At 39.9% G+C, this 22,420-nt stretch overlaps 1 protein-coding gene across 3 annotated transcripts in view; it reads left to right on the top strand.

Moving 5' to 3' along the window:
• Positions 1-22,420, top strand: part of SLAIN1 (SLAIN motif family member 1) — an 83,618-nt gene that overhangs the window by 36,756 nt on the left and 24,442 nt on the right. For 2 of the 3 annotated variants that reach the window (XM_066380716.1, XM_066380718.1), the window contains exons 3-5: positions 11,825-11,974; positions 13,071-13,220; positions 15,787-16,128. In XM_066380716.1, the coding sequence (XP_066236813.1) occupies positions 11,825-11,974; positions 13,071-13,220; positions 15,787-16,128 (642 nt within the window). The remainder of the gene's footprint in view (positions 1-11,824; positions 11,975-13,070; positions 13,221-15,786; positions 16,129-22,420) is intronic. The other variant, XM_066380717.1, reaches the window with a different exon arrangement.

The following is a 22,420-nucleotide window of genomic DNA, read 5'->3' as shown; positions in this document are numbered from 1 at the left end:
GAGGGGAAGAGAGAGACAGAGAGGAAAGCGCGGCGGAGGGGTGGAGAAGCAAATGGGTGCTTCTCCTGTGTGCCCTGGCCGGGAATCGAACCCGGGTCCTCCGCACGCTAGGCCGATGCTCTACCGCTGAGCCAACCGGCCAGGGCCAGACTCACTCTTGATACATTTATCCGTCCCACCCTAAAGGCTGGTCCGTGAAAATATTTTCTGACATTAAACTGGTCCGTGGCCCAAAAAAGGTTGGGGACCACTGCTTTAGATATCTAGACCACAAAATACTCTGTTTATTTTTCAGTCCCCAACACTCTTTCCCTTTCCCTTTTTCCCTCTCCCTACTCCCTCTTTCCTCTCTCCTTTTCTTCCTTCCTACCTCCCTGACCACCTCCTCTTCTCCTTCCTCTCCCCCCATCTCCTCCTCTTCCTCTCTCCCTAAAATCAATTTTAAAAATTAAAAAAAGAATAGAAGCAGAAGGATTGAAAGTTTATTGCTATCCTTGCATCCTTTTCCCTGCTTTCCAGGACTCTGGTAAAGAGTCAAAAGATATGATCTTGCCCTGTGGTTTTGAAGAAACCATATTTCTTAAGAATGTGGCATTTGGGACATTTGTTTCCTCAGAGATAGTCTTTGGATAAATGAGAACAGTTGATCTAGTCTGATCAGATTTTTGAAAATTCAAGGTTTAGTACCTTGCCTTTGAGTTGGTAACATCTGAGGAAAAACTAAATCTAAGTGAAATTGTCTAGATAAGGTATGTGCACCACTGTGTTCATTGCAGCATTATTTACAGTAACCAAGATATGGAAGCAACCTAAGCAGTCATCAACGCATAATTGGATAAAAAGCATGTGGTACATACAGGGGTCCTTGAGTTACTACAGTCTCAACATTTGATGTTTCAAGTTTACAGTGCTCACTCCCACAAAAACTTAAAAAAACTGAGACATGAATGTTTCAGCTTATGCCATTATCGTTGTACTTATGGACTATGTGGGCAAACTACTATAGTTTGGTAAAGTACGTCAGAGGAATATGCAGCAATACACAACGTATGAGTGAGGGAGTTGATGTCCCCCAGTACAATGACCTACACCATTTTGGACTGTTAAAAGTTCAAAGTTCCATTTGTGTTAGGCTAAAGTATGTTTGGACTTACACCAAAATTTGGGTTATGTCATGTTGTAGGAATGGAATTGTGTCGGAACCCGAGGATCCCGTGTATGTACAATGGGCTGTTACTCAGCCATAAAAAGAATGAGAATGAAATCTTACCAATTATAACCATGTGGATGGACTTAGAGGATGTTATGCTAAGTGAGATAAATCAGCCAGAGAAGGACAAATACCAGATGTTTTCACTTGTATGTGGAATCTAAAGTACAAAATAAATAAATAAGTAAATAAAAACAGATTCATAGGTATGGAGAACAAACTGATGGTTGCAGATGGTAGGGGGATTGAGAGGCTGGATAAAAAAGGTGAAGGGATTAAGAAGTACAAATTGGTGGTTACAAAATAGTCATAGGGATATAGAGTAGTTTTGGGAATGTAGTCAATATTTAGTAACTAAGTATGGTACCAGGTGGGTAGTAGACTTATTGGAGATTCACTTCATAAATTATATAAGTGTCTGACCACTACACTGTACACTGAAACCAATATTTTAGGTCAGCTGTAATTGGAAAAAAGATACAATGAATAAAGCATGCCCACTTTTTTGAGAGGACAGGTTAAACTATGTAAGAATTAGAAAAAGTGAGAGAGTGGAATTTATTTTCTGCATTCTGTTTTTGCCCACCTACCTTCTAGAACATTTTCCTTAGAATTTATAGAATGTTTTGCTTCAACTTGCTGTAACTTTCTGGTAGTTTTTAAAAACTGCTTTCTAGTTTGGGAATACAAGCTGCAAGCTTTTGTCTTATATTTGTCACAGTTGCGCTTATTACCCTCTGACAAATACCGCTTTCAATGAGAACACTGTGACAGTGAGATGTCATGATGTCAAGCTACAGCTCTCAGAACCAGCATGTGACAGGATGGGGACTAAAGCTCTGGTATTTGGATTCTTAGTACAGTGTCCTTTTAGTCTCTTCTTGGTCTTCATTACCATATGTTATTAAAAACTGTAGTAAAGAAGTATGCTACCCGGCATCATTGTTATGTCCCAACACCTAACATACCCTTGCAATAAATTCTAGTCCTGTGCATGTTTCAGAGTGAATGTTAAAGAAGTGGCCTGCCCCCAGGGGGGCAGACTATGGCCATATCTGGCCCTTGGCCTGTTCTTCTTTGGTCCCTTTCACATTTTTCAATGGTTGAAAAAAAAATCAAAAGAATAATATATTGTGACCCACCATAATTTTTATGAAATTTAAAAAGTTTTATTGGAGGATGGTCATGTTCATTCCTTTATGTATTGTCTGGTTGCTCTAATGCTCTGATGGCAGAGTTGAGTAGTTGCAACAGAGACCAGATGGCCAGCACAGCCTGAAATATTTCATAACTGCCTCCTCACAGAAGATGTTTGCTGACTCTTGTTTTAGGCTGTTGCTGTGATCTTTGATTTTTACTGGCATTAAATACAGCCATGTAACCTTTCGGACCCCTATCTAAACGTTTTCATCATGATCTTACGCAGATTTCTAAAATTCCCTAATGGCTAGTAACTTTCAGTCACTAGGTTTGTTTTTATAAAATTTTTTTTATTTTTAATTATATGACAAAGCTGGTCACTTTCACATCTCTGTAAACGATATGACTACCATACATGAACTATCTAAATATACCTAAACCGACATTAATGTCCTTTACAGAATTATATAACAGACACTTGCTAGCATCTTCAGATTTTTTTGTTTAGGCTTAGTATACAGAGATAGGTCATCCAGACTTACCTAGCTGATTGCTTTTACTTCTCCAGTGGTGGCTGGGCCATTATTGCCTCCCAGGTCTTTTATTCTCGCCCCTGCCTTCACAGCATGTTCGTTGCCTGTTAACTTACAGATAAGAAGCCATAAAACCCACCTTCATCTCCTGCACTCTCTGTATCCTTACAGTCTTTGCTTGTTTCAGAGAAGAAATAACCCTTCCTTTTCCAAGGTTGCCCAATGAGTTCCTCATCTACATGGCTATTTATGTCATCTTTGTAAAGGACCTGTCTGGCCGTGCCTTTTTTCTTCTCAAAGTCAAAACACTGGTTGGATATTACAGCTTATACTGTAAGTGACAGTGCAGAGGTTGGCCCTACCAACCTCTCCAGCCCTGACCCTTCTCACATAGACCCTGTGCTTAAGTCCTAACTGCATTTGCCTTTCCCTGAATATGCACTGCTCTGTCAGGCCTCCGTGGCTCCCGTGTGTTTTTCTGTCCATAATGGCATTGTACCTTGCGAGATAGGCTCCTCAGCCTTCAGGACCGTGTTCATCGTAAGTCTTCTGGTGAAGTCTTTGGAATCCCTCAAAATGCATCATTGTTTTCCCTTCACTCTGAGTGTACTTCAGAGTGCTTTTGTGGCACTTACCATGTGACATCATACTCATATCTTACCTGCTTGTCTTATGCATGACCTGGTCTTTAGAAATGGAATGGGAAGAGGAGGAGAAGAATACCATTTTTACACAACTCAGTTATCTGCAGCATCTGGCACTTTGTAGCCACTACGGTAGGTTCTTATTCAAATGAATAGAGAATTGAATTGAATTTTAAACAGCAGGTGGGAGCACAGGGCCAGCTGGATTTCCTAGAATGATTGTACAGCAGGGACATGACTCCTATGTGTATCTATGAAAGCTATTTGCATAACTATTGGAGGTTGATTCTTAATTTTATTATTTTTTGGTGTCTTTTGGTAAATGGTGAATGAATGAATGAATGACTTTGCATGTAGTCTGAGTGTTGGGTTCTGAATCATTCTGGAATGTTCCCCTATTTTTTTCTTTTGGCCCAGAATACATAAGGTTTTGCCTTTGAAGATATAAGTGGTAATTGGCCAGTTCCTCGAGGCCGAACCTGGGGTAGGGAGTGGTAAAAGAGAAGGTGAATTTGTGTAGGCAGGAAGAAAGATGTGAGCAAGGTGATTCAACACTGACTTATTTAGGAAGTTCTGTGAATTTTAGTAAAAAATCTAAAATTTGCTTTTAGATTTCATCAGCCTTAGTCAAAACTAAAGAAAGAAAACATTTGTAGGGTTGGTTCAGCCTGGTTTCTTCTCACTGCAGGGGTCATTCCCGGCTCTGGAGTGATGCTGTGCAGAAGAACGGGTGGCAGATGAGAGAGCTGTGGTCTCTGCAAGCTGCAGTCTGCCTTTTGGGAATCTTATTCTTAAGTGAGAGAGGAGACAAAGGATAGAAGAAAAGTAGGGCTTGTTTTCTAGAATAACTTCCCTGTGTCTTGGTGTGTTTTAGCTGCTATAACAAAATACCACAGACTGGCTGATAAACAGCAGATATCTATTATAAGGCCCATGGCCGTGGCCATGCAGGTTCCCATTGGATTTGGGCAGATGGCAGAGAAACCGTGGAGCAGGAAGATGGTGGGCCATTTCATTTATTAGAGTCTCGCAACAGAGGACGAATAAGCAGGCAGGGCAAACCACTTCCCTTTCTCTCAGAACTCACAAGCAAAACAGGCGAGGGTAGGGAAAAACCCCTTCTCTGGCAGACAATAGCAAGCAATGGCCCCTCCCAATGGCAGCAGGCAATCGTAGTCTATAATCTGCCACTGTGAGGGCAAGTACCTATAGCCTTATATAGACCATATATACATGGTGCTGCCCCATGCTCATGCGCCAATCAGGCAAAGTACAAGGTGAGTAAGCTTAACACACTTGTAACAAACACACTTGTTTTCCCAACAAGTATTGGGCTGCTCCCTTCACAATATATACAACAGATATCTTCCACGATGGTCCCTGTGTGAGGAATGAGGAACATTACATAAACAAACAGACTACAGCAACAACACAAGTTATACAAGTACATACTTACAAAGGTGCCCTTCACAATGTCTCCCTGTGCACTCTACCCAAGGTGTTAACTGGAGGCCCATCTCTAGCCCCTACCCCCCGCCCCCCGTATGTGGGAGGGCCTGTATAATCCAGGGGTGTGTCCATGGAAACCTTAAAGTGTCCTTGGTGTGTCTCTTGAACTGGATGAGAGAAGCTTCCCAGAGCTGCCCCCTCCCATCAGGGTCTCTCATACTGTCCAAAAGTGGCTTGTCCATCCAACAGAGGAATCGGTGCCCCCCTCTGGTTGTAGTCCAAGAGTTAATTACACTGCTTAATGATCAGTCCGTGATAGACAGCCCAGCTGTCTGTGCAAATCACCAAAGTAAAGGTCCATTACAGGCAACTAACCATACAGCTCTTTATTAATGGATCTCAGTGCTTTTCCATAGTGCTCTGTCTGTTGTCATAAGCCCCATCCAGAACCCTTAGCAAGCTTACAGGGCCTGGCAGGGTAAACACATTCAAGGCCTTTGCCACCTTGATAGTTCTCTGAGCTGCTGCTGCTGCCGCTGCTGCTGCAAAAAGCACCTATTACATTCTAATGCCAACACCTGCTGCACATTAGAAGGGGACCATTGGATTGACAGTTTCACATGGGGCCTCTGGTCCCCATCTATCCCTGTTAGAGGGGTCCCTCGGCCTTCTCCCTACTCAAACTGGAACAACGGGTCTTGGGGGTCCTCCTCTTTCTCAATTGTCTCCATCATATAATCCTGCAATCCCACTGGCTCAGAGCCACTCCACCAGTACGAGTGCTACTTCAGTGCCATTTTGGCTCCTGTGGCTGCTGGCTCTCAGCCTGAAGCTGAGACTCGAGCTCTTGAACCTACAGTTTTTTCTCTAATAGCTGTTGGTGCCAGCATTCTTCTTCCAGGGCAAACTGCAACTTGCAAAACTATAATTCCTTCTCCAGGGACTGTTCCAGTTCCAGGCACTGTTGGTGCTCAGCCTGCATCTCATGCTGTAGCTGTCAAACCTGGTCATCCTCCTTCTCAAGTGCTTGCTCCAGTTCAAGCCGCTGGTTCTCAGCCTGTTGCCTGACCTGCAGTTCTTGGGCCTGCTGCTCTTTCTCCAGTGACTGTTTCAGTTCATGCCATTGTTGCCAGTTGGTCTGCAGCTTACCCCGGAGTTTTTGACTTTGGGAAGCTTCTCACACAGAACTCCTGGTTTCCTCTTGCAGAGTTGCAAAAACAAAACAAAACAAAACAAAAAACACCCAGCCCACGTCCCCCAAAAGGAGAGCCATAGGGAACCATACACTGGAGAACAATGGCCACTCATCTACTCCACGCCTTAAGGGTATTATTGGCAGCTCCATACCAATCTGATCCAAATCCTGCTGACTACAGCAGATGTAAGGCCGATGGCTATAGCCATGCAGGTTCCTGTTGGATTTGGGCAGACAGTAGAGAAACTATGGAGCCGGAGGATGGTGGACCATTCTGGTTTATAGAGACTCAGCTGATGAGCAAGCAGGCAAGGCAAACCGCTTCCCTCTCTTTTTCAGGACTCACAAGCAAAACAGGTTGCAGAGAAAAAAACCTCTTCTCTGGCAAACAATAGCAAGCAGTGGCGCCTCCCAGTGGCAGCTGGCAATCAGCAATCTACAATCTGCTGTCCCATGCTCATGCACCAATCAGGCAAAGTACAAGGCAAGCCTAACACACTTACAACATACTTGTTTGCCCAACATTTATTCATAGTTCTGGAGGCTGGACATTCAAAGTCAGGGTGCCCCCATGGCCTGGTGAGAGTCTCTTCTAGGTTTTAGACTTACTGTATCTTCATGTGGTCGAATGGCTTATAGATCTTTGTGGAGCCTCTTTTATAAGAGCACTAATCCCATTTGTGAGGGTTCCACCCTCATGACTTAAGTACCTCCTAAAGGCTTCACCTAGTAATACCATCATCTTTTAATACACAGATTTGGGGGGGACAAACATTTAGACCATAGCACCCTAATTGGAAACATGGCTATAGTGTTAGGAGCCACTAGAAAGAATAAGTTTACTGCTCTCCAGGACTTCTTACTCACCACTACATTATTGACAGTAAAGTTCATAGACTAAAACATACTTTCATCTGTTCTGTGAGTAGTTCCTTTGATTGTAAGAATGGTAACATTTCAAGACTTTGAGGAACTAGCTCTAGTGTTAACTAATTTTGATGCCTCTGTTACCCAATCACAGGTCCTAGGTGTTAGTAATATAAAATCATTTAGCTAGAAGGCTATAAGATTCACACACATAAAAGTCAACAACTTAGTAGTTACTGGGAGTACAAACAAAATGCTTCCTACAGGTATATTTCTTCACTGAGCCTCTAGGTGGGCTGAAATGTCTAGACCAGGGGTCCCTAAACTTTTTACACAGGGGGCCAGATCACTGTCCCTCAGACTGTTGGAGGGCCGGACTATAAAAAAATCTATGAACAAATCCCTATGCACACTGCACATATCTTATTTAAAAAAAAAAATGGGAACAAATACAATATTTAAAATAAAGAACAAGTAAATTTAAATCAACAAACTGACCAGTATTTCAATGGGAACTATGGGCCTGCTTTTGGCTAATGAGATGGTCAATGTCCGGTTCCATATTTGGCACTGCTAGCTGTAACAAGTGATATGACATGCTTCCGGAGCTGTGATGCATGCGTCCCGCGTCACTGGAAGTAGTATTGTATGTGAGCGACGCCGCACTTTGTGCACTGACTTCTCACGGACCACCAATGAAAGAGGTGCCCCTTCCGGAAGTGTGGCGGGGGTGGATAAATGGCCTCAGGGGGCTGCATGTGGCCCGTGGGCCATAGTTTGGGAACCCCTGGTCTAGACTAACCTTTGGCTTCAGAGATACTATACTAAATTATAATAGGTTTAAGAACTTGAGTAAAATAACTTAGATGTCAAGATAGGAATGGTAGAATGTTAAACAAGGAAATATTAGTGAAATTGTCAAGAATTTGACCACATTAAACACTTATTGATCATATACTGTGTGCCAGACATTGTGTTAGGTACAGAATTGGCTATTTCTATAGTGAGAAGAAAGTGGAAACAGCTGTTTCCAGAATGGGTTGTAAGGTTGCTTTATTTTTGAGTTCCTTTAGCTTGACGCAGTGTTGACCTCTTGATAAGATTTCATTAGATCGGGGGGTTTTTTTGTGTGTTTTTTTTTGTATTTTTCTGAAGTTGGAAACGAGGAGGCAATCAGACAGACTCTCGCATGCGCCTGACTGGGATCCACCAGGGGGCGATGCTCTGCCCATCTGGGGCGTTGCACTGTTGCAACCAGAGCCATTCTAGCTCCTGAGTCAGAGGCCATAGAGCCATTCCCAGCGCCCGGGCCAACTTTGCTCCAATGGAGCCTTGGCTGCGGAGGGGAAGAGAGATACAGAGAGGAAGGAGAGAGGGAGAAGTGAGTGGAGAAGCAGATGAGCGCTTCTCCTGTGTGCCCCGGCTGGGAATTGAACCCGGGACTCCTGCACACCAGGCCGACGCTCTACCACTGAGCCATCTGGCCAGGGCTATTTTTTTCTTTTATGTGAATTATCATATAATGCTTTCTTATATATGATTTTGATTATATGCAGGAACCTATATATTCAACAAAAATTTGAATATTTATTATATTTACTACAAGTCTAGGCAAAGATGATAAGGCATGGTAGGAATGTCATTGTTTCTTGGAACTTTTTTTGTGGCCAAAAGAATAACTTTCAGTGTGGAGAATTAAAGAAAGTTAGATTCTTTCTTAAACCTCTCATGTCACCTGTCCTTTGTGATTTTTCATCACTTGGTATTATCATCCCAGGATCAGTTTTGGAGGTAGTACTTTGCTTAATGATGTAAAAAATAATCACACAGGTGTATTATTTATTTTTCAGGTCAGGTAACTTTGAAGATGTACAAAAAATAAATTAATAGACCTTTAGACACTTTACAGTAATTTTTTTGCAGAAAGATGAAGGATCAGTCCACAACTTAGTAATTTATAACATTTATCTTCATAGAAAATGCTCATTAGTCAAGGGTGGCAAAGTAGAAAGTTTAACCAATGCGAATATAATTCTTAACAGGGACGTTTTGGAAGCACTGTAGAGGTGGATGTGAGATGCAGAGCGTAAGGGTGCAGTGAGATGATCTGCAGCACCTTTCAGATCTTGTATAATTGGTGACCAGCCACTGTAGCACTTTAATGGAAGGATGTAACAGTTAAAATTCCCATGACTATTACAACTTTGGTAGTGGGATTCAGAACCATCTTGGTGAGGGTAGTTGGAGTTCATCGAGGAACAGATGGAGGTGATCTGGTGAGAGGTGGCGAGTATCTGAGGGAAGCTGTGGTAGAACTACAGAGTGTGCAGCAAGCTGTTCTGGGTGGCAGTTGTAACTTAAGGCGTTTGGGAAAGAAAATCTTGTCAAGTATGATATAAAGTTTAAGCAATGTATTGTTATCTTCTGGCCCAACTCTGCTATTCTAGGGGGAAGTTTATCACCCATTTTCTCTTTTAGCAAAGTTGTCTTAATTTTCTTAGGGTCATTTTGATCATCATTGATCCTCTCAAATAATTTAACATTCTTATATTTTAAAAAAAACCTGTTAAATTAATTGATTTTTTAAAAACATAAAATTGCCCTATGAAAAGTTCTTTTTTTATTCTCTGTAAAAATTGCTTCCTGTTACAACTCTCAGCCTACATAGTGAAGAATAAGTAGGATGTGGTGGCTTCCGCTTACTTCTCCTCCTCCTCCACCACCGCAACCTTGGGCACTAATATAGCATCGTTGTTTTGTCAGCTTGCCTCCACAATAATCCTCCTCCCTCTTTTCAAAACCCTCTGTGCCAAAGGACAATGTAGAGTATTCTTTTTTGCAATAGATGCTAATTGTGTGCTTAGTTGGGATCTTGCTGTCATAGCTGCAATCACTGTGGCATTGTGCTGGGAGGCTGGGTTGCAGTCGTTATTGTGCAGAGTAATGAATGCTGTTTACTTGTGATGCGTTGTTGCCTGCATCTGTGGGTGAGAACATGCGCTCACTGTTAATTTCCCTGGCAAATGATCAAACTGGTATAAAATAACATTATCTGTTAAGCAAGTTAGCAGTCACAAAGAACTATTGATTTTTTTAATATAGAATTTTTAATGAGGAACTTCTAGAAATAGAGATTGAAGATGTGAAAACAGCTACCAAGTGTCTGTTGCATATTAACCCATGTTTTTCAGTGTGTTTGGGGTTTGGGTTCACATATCTAGAAGTTAAGGAGCTGGGAGTGCCCACTCTGCACATCCCTGCTCTGGCTCAGGTTGAGAAGAGCTGCTTCACCACCGTTAATTTCATATTGGATAAGCGACATGACGGGTGTCAGTTAGGAGCTGGGCTTCGTGGCACTGTCCCCTTCATGAAGCTTATAAATTCTGAAAGCATAATCATTATGAATATAGCAACTTTGTTGCCTGGTTGTTTGACCTACCTGAGGAAAAGATATCTTTTTATGTGGTTGTGATGGCATGGTACTTGGATCTCAAGAATGTTTGTTGAAGTAAAAGGAAACATTTTGCTTTTTCAAATAACCTTGGCGTTATTTTGCAAGGATACTTAAAATCCCAGTTTGGAGCTGATTATTTTCTTGACAAACTACATCCCATAGTTTTTCTTTCCACCCCATCACCCATTTTTAAACACTTTTGAACTGTTTGCTCATTAGCGTTGCTCATTAAAAGTGATTTGGGGAGTGCATTTCAAAGCAGTTCTTTTTACATGTTTTTCTTCAAGTTTTGTCAAATTTCCAGTGAACATAAACTTATTTGTTGTCTAAAGGTGATGTTTAACCTAATTTATATATTTTTATTTATTTCTTATCATCCTGCTTAGTACATGTGTAAGTAGTTGCTTTTTAGGAAAGTGGATTCTGACTGGTGCAGTAATTTGTATCCCTTAAAGGGAGAGGGAGTGATGTTTGGTGTGACTTACTCAAGATTTACAGTGTTGAGTCTTTTTCATGATCCTAAGAACTTAGAAATAGCAAGGGTTTGGTAATTTTGGAGGAGAGAAATCATTAACTAGCCAGGTGAGATAATGTAAGGATTAGATTATCTGCCCATTGCAGGTAAAATTCTTCTTTGTTTTTTGTTTTATAGTATTAAAGTAATTATATAGTATACCTTTAAATGTTATAGGAATAATATATTGAATATGTTCAGTACAAAAATTTGGAAAATATTTTTATAAAAATTAAAAAAAATTAATAGATCACAAATTAGTCTCTATACTTGCCATCAAAAATAGCTATCATTAAATTTTGGTGTATATACCCTTCTGTGATTTTGTATCATTTTTTCATAAATCTTGTTTTGGACTCAGGGCCATTCAGAAACACAATAATCACTTTAAGTTTCTTCCATATTTAAGAATATAAAAATTTTTGATTAACAGTTTGTCATTTTACATGGGTTGAAAACTAACCTTAGGAAAAATACAGAACTGTGTGTAGTTAATATTAAGAACATTTTCCACAACTTCTGAGAATTATAAGGGGTTTTTTTTTGAGTTTTTCAAAGCAGATTTTCACTGTGAGGCATGTTGGCTTTAATCAAGGTGAGACACTTTTTCTTAAAGGAGGTATAAATACGACCCTAATTCACAAATTGCCTTTTTTTTAACACATATTTTTTCTTAGGTAAGTGGAAGTCAGTTAAGATATTCTTATGAAAAGTTGTTTTGTCTTCATTTTTTTAACCTCTTCCCTTCCTCCCTCTGACATGTCAGCACCTGCTTCCATGTAGCTAACTGCGGCTCTTTATTTCTGCTTCTGTGACAGCTAGCCGATGGCGGAGTCTCTTCTCTTCAAATGTCTCACTGGCTTTTCCTTATAGTCCTGTTGCAAGACTCAGCCCTTATAGCAATGGCATTAGTACTCCCAGCCTCTCTAAATCCTCAAATAAAGCAATACTAACACCTGAAAGAACAGGTAATGTTTCAACTTCTTGACCAGCTGCTTGCTTTGTCATTTAGTTACTAAACACAGCTGAAATATCCATCTTTTATTGACAAGTTTGAGGGTAATCTTATCGCAATGGGAAGTTTGTGCTGCATACTTTGGGTACAGAAAAGACTAACATTAATTTGTACTTTAACATTAATCTGCTCTCAATTGTGTGTAGTAGGCGGTCTTCTCTAGTTAAAGTATATGTATATAGCTAACGTGTTTCCAAATGCCTAATGTGCCTTTTAAATTAAATGTCAAACACAATTCAAGGATTTTTTATTAAGATTCAAGAATATTAGTCATATAGATATGACTTCTTCTTTTAAATTTTACTTGTCTGGTAGCTTTTTATGCAGCTAGAGCTACAAAGAAAATAGTCCTAGCAGCATTTCATGAGATGATGGTTTCACTATTTACTTATTTGTCTCAGCCTTGGTGTGATTCCATTCCTACCATTTTCTGTGTTTGGGTCTTTTCTTCCTTGGTTCTTGTATCTCAAGCCTTTGCCTTTTCACTTTCATGAGTGACTACAAGTCTGCTCTGACTACTCTTAATTTCAAAGGTTTTGTGTATGCCTCTGTGTATATATGTATACATGCCTTTGTAGGTGATATTCTTACCCATTTGTAGCACTATTATTTGTCCTTGTTAAAAATGGACCAGATTACAGTTTAACTTTAAATATGTAATAATTACCACCGAGACAAGCATATCTGAATATTAATTGAAAGTGCACGTGAATATGTATTCTTACACAATGCCTTTAGATCTATGCTTAGCTAATGGGATGCAGATTTTAGCAGTAATGATTTTTTTCTTATTGTGATAAAAAATAATGTGAGATGTATGTTTCTTTCAGTTATTTTTAGTTTACAGAGAATGATTTTTTAAATTGTAAAAATTGAATTTGGAAAAACAAACAAAAGGTTTTGTATATAAATTATGAACATGTGAAGTTAATCGTATTGTGACTTGAAAACAGGATAAAAATCACCAATTGCTGTTACATGAATTATAAAGCATAAATAGATATTAATTCTTTAGACTAATTAATGAACATATTTCCTTTGGTTTTTAGGTTATACCTCCAGAGGCTCCCCGCTCAGTCCCCAGTCATCTATAGACAGTGAGCTGAGCACTTCAGAATTGGAGGATGATTCTATCTCCATGGGATATAAGTTACAGGACCTCACTGATGTGCAGATCATGGCCCGTCTGCAAGAAGAAAGTATGTTCTTTTTATATTAGAAAACTTTTAAAAGTACAGGCTTCTATTTGAAATATAGGGCATGGAAGATTTGCACATATTTCTTTCCAGGTAATGGGCAAACAATTAGAGTCTTCCTCTCATACTATCCTACTTTGTAAGTAGAGTAATTAATGCTTCTCACATTCTCATGAGCATCATAGGAGTTAGGACATACTCTGATAAATATACACCAATGTAAAGACCATTGCCGACAGAGCCACTGTGGAAACTGTCAGTTTCTTAAAATCCAAACATGCAGTTTCCACAAGGCCCAGCAAGTTTCACTCTTGGGCATTTGTCACAGAGCAGTGGAAACTTGTGTTTCTGCAAAAACCTGTAGATGAATGTTCATAGCAGCTTTATTTGCAGTAGCCAAAACCTGGGGTGAAGTCAGATGTTTTTCAGTAGGTGAATGGTTAATCAAATGGTGGTTCCTGTATATCATGGAATACTAGTCACCAGTGAAAAGGAATGAACTATTGATTCATGTAATATCTTGGAAAAATCTACAGGGAATTATGCTCAGTGAAAAAAAGATCATCCCAAGAGATGGTATATTATGTAATTTCCCTTTATATCATTCTGGAATGACAAAATTTTAGAAATGGACAGATTACTGGTTGCTATGGGTTAGGGATAGACTGTGGGATTTCAGGAGGGTGTGCATATGATTATAAAAGGGCAAGGCAGGGGTTCCTGAGGGTTTTTGGAACTGTTTGTTCAATATTTAGACACTGGTGAGAGGCATTTGATCCAACAGGTGGTAGAGTTATATAAAACTTAATACTAACACAAATACATGAGTAAGACTGGGACCATCCAAGATGGGTTTGTACCACTGCTGGTATTCTGGTTGTCCTAGTGTCCTATAATTTTGTAAAGTGTTACCATTGGGGAAAACTGGGCAAAGTGCGCAAGGGATCTCTCTCTCTGTTATTTTTTAGAACTGCATGAGTCTATAGTTATCTTAGTAAAAACTCTATCAAAATACATTGGTATAATTCTCAGGATAAATATAAGGTCTACTGGAAAGTTCTGTCCGTTTTTGGAATAAAACAAAATACAAATTTTTTTTACCGTCATTAAACTATTAAATAATATAATTGCCATTATTATTAATGATTTCTTGCCAGCGTGAGGGCAATTTGTATATCCCATTTTTGAAAAATGTTTTATCTTTTGATGCGAAAAATTAAACCACTGCTTGTTTGATAACTTCTTCATTTTTGAATTTTTTGTCCTTCAAAGAATTTTGTAAGGATAAAAACAAGTGATAGTTGGTATTATTCCTTCACCAGACTCTTTCAATAAATTTCTACATCCTTATGTAGCATTTCTTCCTTGTTGAAATTCATAAAAATTACAATGGCGTAAATGAACTTTATCAGTAGCCATGGGTACACTATCGCTTACATAAGACTAACATGAATCAACTTTGTTTTAGTTAATTTGCTATGTCAGTATGTATACATTAAGTGATAAAAATAGAGAGGCACACATGTGCCAAATAAACATGTGCTTACGTGTTGAAACTTGTGAGAGAAATGGACAGAACTTTCCAGTAGACCTTATACTTATGGAAGAGAGGATCATTGAAAATAGGACAGTTTATCCCTGCTTCTGCAACAAAGTTACAGTAAATAATCTGGGAGTAAACATGTCAAGGATATTAATGGCATAAGAAGGCACAGTAAGATGTAGATCACAGAACTGGGCGAGGCTGGTTTTAGAGTTAGAGTTTCAGGCCAACATAAGTAGAGATAGCCAGTATCATTTAAGAATAACAATTTCCTGTTTTCAGAATTAGTCAAGGCTGCAATGAGATACATGGTAATACTTATGTAGAATGTAATAAGATACATTTTTGAGAGCAAAAGTAGTTATTATTTTTTTGTCATTTATTAACAGTAAACGAACAGTAACTTTTTTTTAATGTAAGTTTTCATAAAATAAGTAGTCAGGTATAGACTACTTAATAATTGTGGTATTGAGATGAATAACTAGAAACTTAGAATGTGACTATCAGTATGCTTTGAAAAAGAGAGTATTAGTGACAAAAAGAACAAAAGAGAGGTAACCTTGTTAGAAAATACTTGTGTCACAGGTTTTGAACTTTCATTTGACTTTGAGAGTTGTGGTAGGGAACAGAAGGATTTCCTGTGTGGGCAGAGATATAACTACTTTAATTGCCTAACTCATAGCAAACGGTTTATAATGATGATGAATAGTATTTTCTAGGTAACCTTCCTAAGTATCTCTCCAGAGTTCAGAAGGGATTATTTGGGGACACTGATAGACATTGACTGATGAATTATAGTAGTGCTATTATTAGTCTCTGCTGCAACTGGGTGATCTCCTTGAAAAACAGAATAGCCTAATATCAGACATCTGTTTGGTAGATATTGTATCTGTTTTCTTAGGATAAAAACAAAATCATCAGTCTCCATTTGAATCATTTGGCACAAAGTTTCCTCTAATATCTGAGTTTAATTTTTGCTAGATTGAAATGCCTCTTGTAACAGTACTATTCCTCACTGTCTTATAGGTCTCAGGCAAGATTATGCTTCCACTTCAGCATCCGTGTCAAGACATAGTTCCAGTGTGTCGTTGAATTCAGGAAAAAAAGGGACATGTAGTGATCAAGAATATGATCGATTCAGTCTAGAGGATGAGGAAGAATTTGATCATTTGCCACCACCTCAACCTCGTCTTCCGAGATGTTCACCTTTCCAAAGAGGAATTCCCCATTCACAGACTTTCTCCAGCATTCGGGAGTGCAGGAGGAGCCCCAGTTCCCAGTATTTCCCTTCAAATAATTATCAGCAGCAACAGTGTTATTCACCTCAAGCCCAAACTCCAGACCAACAACCAAGCAGGACCAATGGAGGTAGGTTAGGATGCCGTTCGGTATTTGATGTGCTCAAGAAATGGATTTAAGGTCAATGTAATTAATCTCAAGACTATCATTTTGGCCTAAATTTAAATCTGTAATTGACTGAATTCTGATAACATGTCCCAGATTTATAGCCTTCGGGCTTCAAGAACACCACTGCAGTATAGCTGGCACAGATGGGTCATGTGTGGGAGCATCGCTGCGTTGCTGCTAGTTCAGGTGTAGGGCGGGCAGGGTTGTGCAGGTGGCAGATCTCCCTGGGGGTCAGGCATGACTTACCTTTCCTCATCTTCCCCACAACCTTCAGCCTCTTACTGCCTGTTTCTAGTGCACAGTGATTGAAGGTGCTTGAAGAGGATGGAGCACGTCACATCTAGGTTTAGGGGCAGTTGGGAAGTGTCTTTTCCTCTGATCCTGACATCGAGGATTAAGATCTGTGTAGCAGTAGGAGAATGGAGGCTGATATTTGGCATGTTAATAGAAAATTATTTGCCCCGGTGTCAGCATGGAGGGTTGGAATATGTGTCATCTTCTTGTGTATTTTTTTGTCTCCCTTTTCATCGTTGTCTTCCTTCTCCATTATCAGGAGCTACTCTTTGACTTCCAACAAACTGTAGGGAGAACAGTCATGTACTATTCTAAGCCTGGTATGTTTTTGTACTAATGATCAGTCACACACGAATCTATGTAATATGGAGAAACAAACCATATGTATACAGGTATCACTTTTAACTATATAGTACCACTTGTTAAAGCTGGGGACAGAAGTGCTCAAGCAAGTAATTTTATAATACTGCAAAGCCAAATATAAATTATATTTGTGATCATCTTTTTAGTTTTTACCTTTTCTTTCTATGTACTTATATTATTAATGCTAATTGAGAGATAATTTGAAAATACTGAAAATTTCAGCCATAATTTCTCTTTTTTTTTACTTTAAATTTTATAAGAAACATTCCCTGGCTGGAAAGCTCAGTTCATGGGAGCATTGTTCTGGAGTGTGGAGGTTGCCGGTTTGATTCCTTGGTCAGGGCACATACAGGAGCAGCTTGATGTTCCTCTTTCTCTCTCTGGCTCTCAAAAAAAACCCCACAAATAAACAGTGGCAGCTAAAGAATGTCATAGTGACTAATTTCTAAAAGCTCATAATATCAGAAAGATAGTTTATTCCATATGCTGAATGAAAGTCATAGCCTTATTTCACAATTGAGGGGAGAGGGCAGCTAGTATTGTATCTCTAAAGGTTTTTTTGTCAAGTGTCTGAGAACATCATATCCTAGTTGTCAAGCAGATGCTAGCTAGCTCTGCATCTTGATTAGTGTTGTCAAATGGGATCATTGTCTTACCTTAGAAAAGTGGTTTTAACTTACTTTAAACACCATTATGAAAATGGTGACAATTTCCCTGAACCTGTGCTGTGATGATTCCTTTTAGGAAAGCAGAGACATATCACAGCTTAGTATCCGACGCTGGTAGTTTCCTGGCTGTATGTAGGTCTGGTTTCCTACAAGGGAAAGTGGAATGCAATAGCCGTTTTCTGCTTTACCTTCTGACTAACTCACCTGGGGGTTGAGAGCACAGGCTCTGAAGTCCAGTAAGCCTGAGCTCCAGGCCTGCCCACCACTCACAGCTTTACAAGTTTCTCGTGGCTCTAACCGTAGATTTTTTTAATATTTATTTTTATTTGGCTATAAATTATGAGCAAAGTATCTCTTTCTTAGAAAATTTAGGTATAATTTCATGAGAATATCTGGTAAATATTCTCCCAACCAAAGGAAAAATGAAATGATGACTGTTACATTGCCAGGAATAAAAGTGCTGAAGAAAGTAAATAAATACTGTCTCTTTCCCCCAGCCACTGCCTTTTTCTCAAACTTTTATGAACATATGACTCAACTATCAGAGCTTTCATTTGTTACCATGGAATATTTGAACAAAATGGTTACATAAGAATGGTAACTTTGAAATGAATCTCACATTTTTTCTAAGGTACCAAATTAATATAGGTAGAAAAAAATAATTGTTAAGTCATTGATGCATTTTAAAATAATTAAAAGCCTGACCTGTGGTGGTGCAGTGGATAAAGCGTCGACCTAGAAATGCTGAGGTCGCCGGTTCGAAACCCTGGGCTTGCTTGGTCAAGGCACATATGGGAGTTGATGCTTTCCAGCTCCTCCCCACCTTCTCTCTCTGTCTCTCCTCTCTCTCTCTGTCTTTCCCTCTCCTCTCTAAAAAAAAAAAAAAAAAAAAAAAAAAGTGATAAAATAATTAAAAATAAATCAGAAATGCATTATTAATATTTATTGCTTCTGTAGTGCCTACACTGTTGGAATATTTTCAGGGGTCCTAGAATTAAAAGAAGCATATTTGGAGTAATTTGTCAGATATGAAAAATAAATAAATCTTGCAGAATCTTTACTAATTTTTAGGGTGTGGCAGGGGTTATTGGTGGCATGAGGTAATAATAATTACTGTTAGGCTGAGGGTCTCCCTGGACCCTATTGACTGGAAGGCTAGATCTGTTTGGTGGTAACTAAGTGTTTTCTTTATTTCCTAAGATTCTTTAGTCTTTATTTCAGAGTGGTGAGTCTTGCTGCTTCTTTTATAGAAGAAAACACATTTGAAACCTTTCCTTGGTCTTTTCCTCCAGTTTCCTTTTGCTTCTTAGTCCTTGAGGAGAAATTGCTGATATACTGTTAAGAGAGAACGTTATTTTTGATTCCTTGAACCCAGCACCCTGACTCACCCACATCCATCTCCGCCTCCCTTGCTTAATCATTCAGCCCACAAAACGAGGTTCTGGTCAGCATCCAGTAGACTGAGAAACAAAGCCTCAGGTCTGTTGACCACAGAGGCAGAGTTTCAATCAAATAGAGATAATAACATCTAGGCCTCAGTTGTATTTCAGCTCTAGAACTACCCCACTGACTCCATTCTTGTGAAACCAGATGAAGCAATGTCATGGCTGACCTCAGGACCAGATGCAGTGATCAGCTACTGTCTAGCCCAGCACCAACTGATCAATCAGTTGAGACCACTACCCTAACTCCTTTAGTAACCATGACTACAGATTTCCCTATCTAACTCACCCTGTGGAAGCCATTGGGTGCCAGGTCTTTGAGCGTGAGCTACTTGTGACTTGGTCATGGTGCCATCTTCTTAATAAAACCTTCTTTTCTTGGCTGCGAACTCCTGTTTGTGTCTTACAGGGCTTTGATATGCGCAGGCAAATAGACTCCTCCAGTCCTGTAACAAAAGTAAATGTGGCTATATATTCTGATTGTTTGACTGGAAAGGGAACCTCATTTCCAGATGGTCCCTTACACGCTTGGAGATCACAGCTTAGCTCTCAGAGGAGTAGTGTTTTAAATAATTACACTTGGAAGCCTTTATTTTTAAGATATTTCAGATTTAAAGTGTTGTGGAACTGACTTACTGATTAAATATGAGTAAAGATGGGTTTTAAAGTGAGTACATCAGGATTAGCATAGATTTAGAGACATAAGGACCAAATCGAATGTGTGAACCGTGATTGGATTGTGGTTTAGGAGGAAATGATTAGGAAAAAGATTATTGAGATGTCTAGAAAATTTTGTGTATGGATTATTAAAAACTAGTGTCACTTTGTTTACATGTCATGACAATATTGTGATTCTATAGAATTTTCTTATTCTTAGGAAGTATCTAAGGTTTCAAAGTACCTGGGTACCTTCAGATTTCAAATTTAAAAGAAAACAGTGGCAGCTAAAGAATGTTGTGACTCATTTATCAAAGCTCATACTATTAGGAAGATAGTGTTTTCCATGTGCTTAGTGAAAGTCACAGCATCATATTAAAACAGAGGGAGAGGACACTTAGGGTTAAAGTTTTGAGTTTTGTGGTTTATATGTTGCTTAACAACAGTAAACATATTTACATAGTATATGGAGATAAGTTACATTTGGCAAAATGGAAACTAATATATCTAGGTGGAAAACATACAGATGCTTTTGGTACTACTTTACTATACTTCTGTATATACAAAAACTTTTATAGAGTTGTGAAATTAAAAGAAAAGTAGAAACTCAATTCATTTTCTAAAAACAGAGTAATTATTTCCCTGCTCCTCCCTGCTGCTTAAATAGATATAGTCCAAGTAATTTAGTCTTGTACTGTTGATAAAGGCTCACTTTTTTACTTTTTTATGCCAATCGTTAGATGTTCAAAAGATCAGATGTAGGCTCTAAGACTTGATCTCTATCTTTAACTTCCTCACTCCTACCATATACCTTCTGTAGCACGTGTGTAATATTTGCTGAATGTATTAAATGCTTGCTGCTTGAGGCTAGGAACATCAATAGGAATTTAGGAATATAAGATGTATGGTTGTTAAAAAAGCATTAAGGAGATAATAAGAAAAATGGTCAAGAAATATACTGCTTACAAAAATTAGAGGGTATCTCAAAATGAATATGAAACTATAAAATATCCACTAATTTTTGTGAGCAGTATATAATAGTCATTGGCAGTATTTGAGCATTTTTACTCAAATTATGCACAGAGAGTAAGGAAATATGTGAGGGGTAGTGTAAAGCTAGTAGCCATGGCCACTCACAGCCGCCTGGCCCATGCAATTCGCATTAGATTCGGACAGATGGTAAAGAAACAATGGAGCCAAGAACTGGTGGGCCATTACCTTTAATCCTAGCTTGCACCTGGCGGGCAAGTAAAAACACACACTGGGCTCCAAAAGCCACTCATTCAATGCTCATAAAGCTACTGACTTATACGAGTTTCCTAGAATCAAAGTTTTCCTTTCTGTCTCTCTCTTTCCCTCCCGCAGCCAAGGCTCCATTGGAGCAAAAATGGCCCGGGCGCTGGGGATGGCTCTGTGGCCTCTGCCTCAGGCGCTAGAGTGGCTCTGGTCGCAACATGGCGACCCCCAGGATGGGCAGAGCATCGCCCCCTGGTGGGCAGAGCGTCGCCCCTGGTGGGCGTGCCGGGTGGATCCCGGTCGGGCGCATGCGGGAGTCTGTCAGACTGTCTCTCTCCCTGTTTCCAGCTTCAGAAAAATGAAAAAAAAAAAAAAAAAAAAAAAAAAAAAGTTTTCTAGCTCACCAGACTTATTCACCTCTGTTCCCCATCTCCTTCTCTCTGCACAAACTCTGCACAAACTGGCTTCTCCTTCAACACTCCGCCATCTTGGTTGCTTCTCATGGCCTCTCTCTGCTCTCCTCTCTGCTCTCTCCTCTAATGCTAATCTCAGGAACCAAGAGAGCAAGCTCCCGGTCTGCCCCACTTTATAGTGCAGAAATCAAAACCTTTAATCCAATATACAAACAAGAAAGTCTCTGATAGAAAGTCACTTATCTGAGGCATAATGGGATTCCTCATAAGAGTGCACCACCCGCCCTGGCCGGTTGGCTCAGCGGTAGAGTGTCGGCCTAGCGTGCGGAGGACCCGGGTTCGATTCCCGGCCAGGGCACACAGGAGAAGCGCCCAGTTGCTTCTCCACCCCTCCGCCGCGCTTTCCTCTCTGTCTCTCTCTTCCCCTCCCGCAGCCAAGGCTCCATTGGAGCAAAGATGGCCCGGGCGCTGGGGATGGCTCTGTGGCCTCTGCCTCAGGCGCTAGAGTGGCTCTGGTCGCAACATGGCGACGCCCAGGATGGGCAGAGCATCGCCCCCTGGTGGGCAGAGCTTCGCCCCATGGTGGGCATGCCGGGTGGATCCCGGTCGGGCGCATGAGGGAGTCTGTCTGACTGTCTCTCCCTGTTTCCAGCTTCAGAAAAATGAAAAAAAAAAAAAAAAAAAAAAAAAGAGTGCACCACCCACATCATTCAACAGTTAAGGGTGTGGGGAAAAGCTTAGTCTTAAAACTAAGCCTTAGGCTATAACGACCCGGCCTGCTTACAGCCTGTCCCGCACACCCAATACAAACTATAAGTGAGCAAACATATATATCATATTTACAAACTTATTTGACTAACAGGTAGGTACCTCAGGTAGGTGGTATATGGAACATCTTTTCTAAGGAAGGGATAGTTGTGCTAATTCTTAAAAAATTGATAAAAGTTAGGTGATATGATACTCTTTCTAGTCTTCTATCATAGTGTTCTTTTCAATTTCTTATTATACGTCCTTATACCTAAAGTACATGTATTGTACTTGTTTAATTGTCTGTCTGACCACCCCAAGGAGGCGGAAGTGGCTGGCCAGGGCTACAGGGAATGGGTGCAAGCAGTGCAGAACGGCGGGCATGAGAGGCAGAAAGACAAGATGTTTAGTTTTGTCCTTGAACATGTTTTGG

The sequence above is a fragment of the Saccopteryx leptura genome, chromosome 4 (assembly GCF_036850995.1).
Source record: "Saccopteryx leptura isolate mSacLep1 chromosome 4, mSacLep1_pri_phased_curated, whole genome shotgun sequence".
NCBI classification, from domain to species: Eukaryota; Metazoa; Chordata; class Mammalia; order Chiroptera; family Emballonuridae; genus Saccopteryx; species Saccopteryx leptura.
This window is presented reverse-complemented; position numbering and strand designations above follow the sequence as displayed.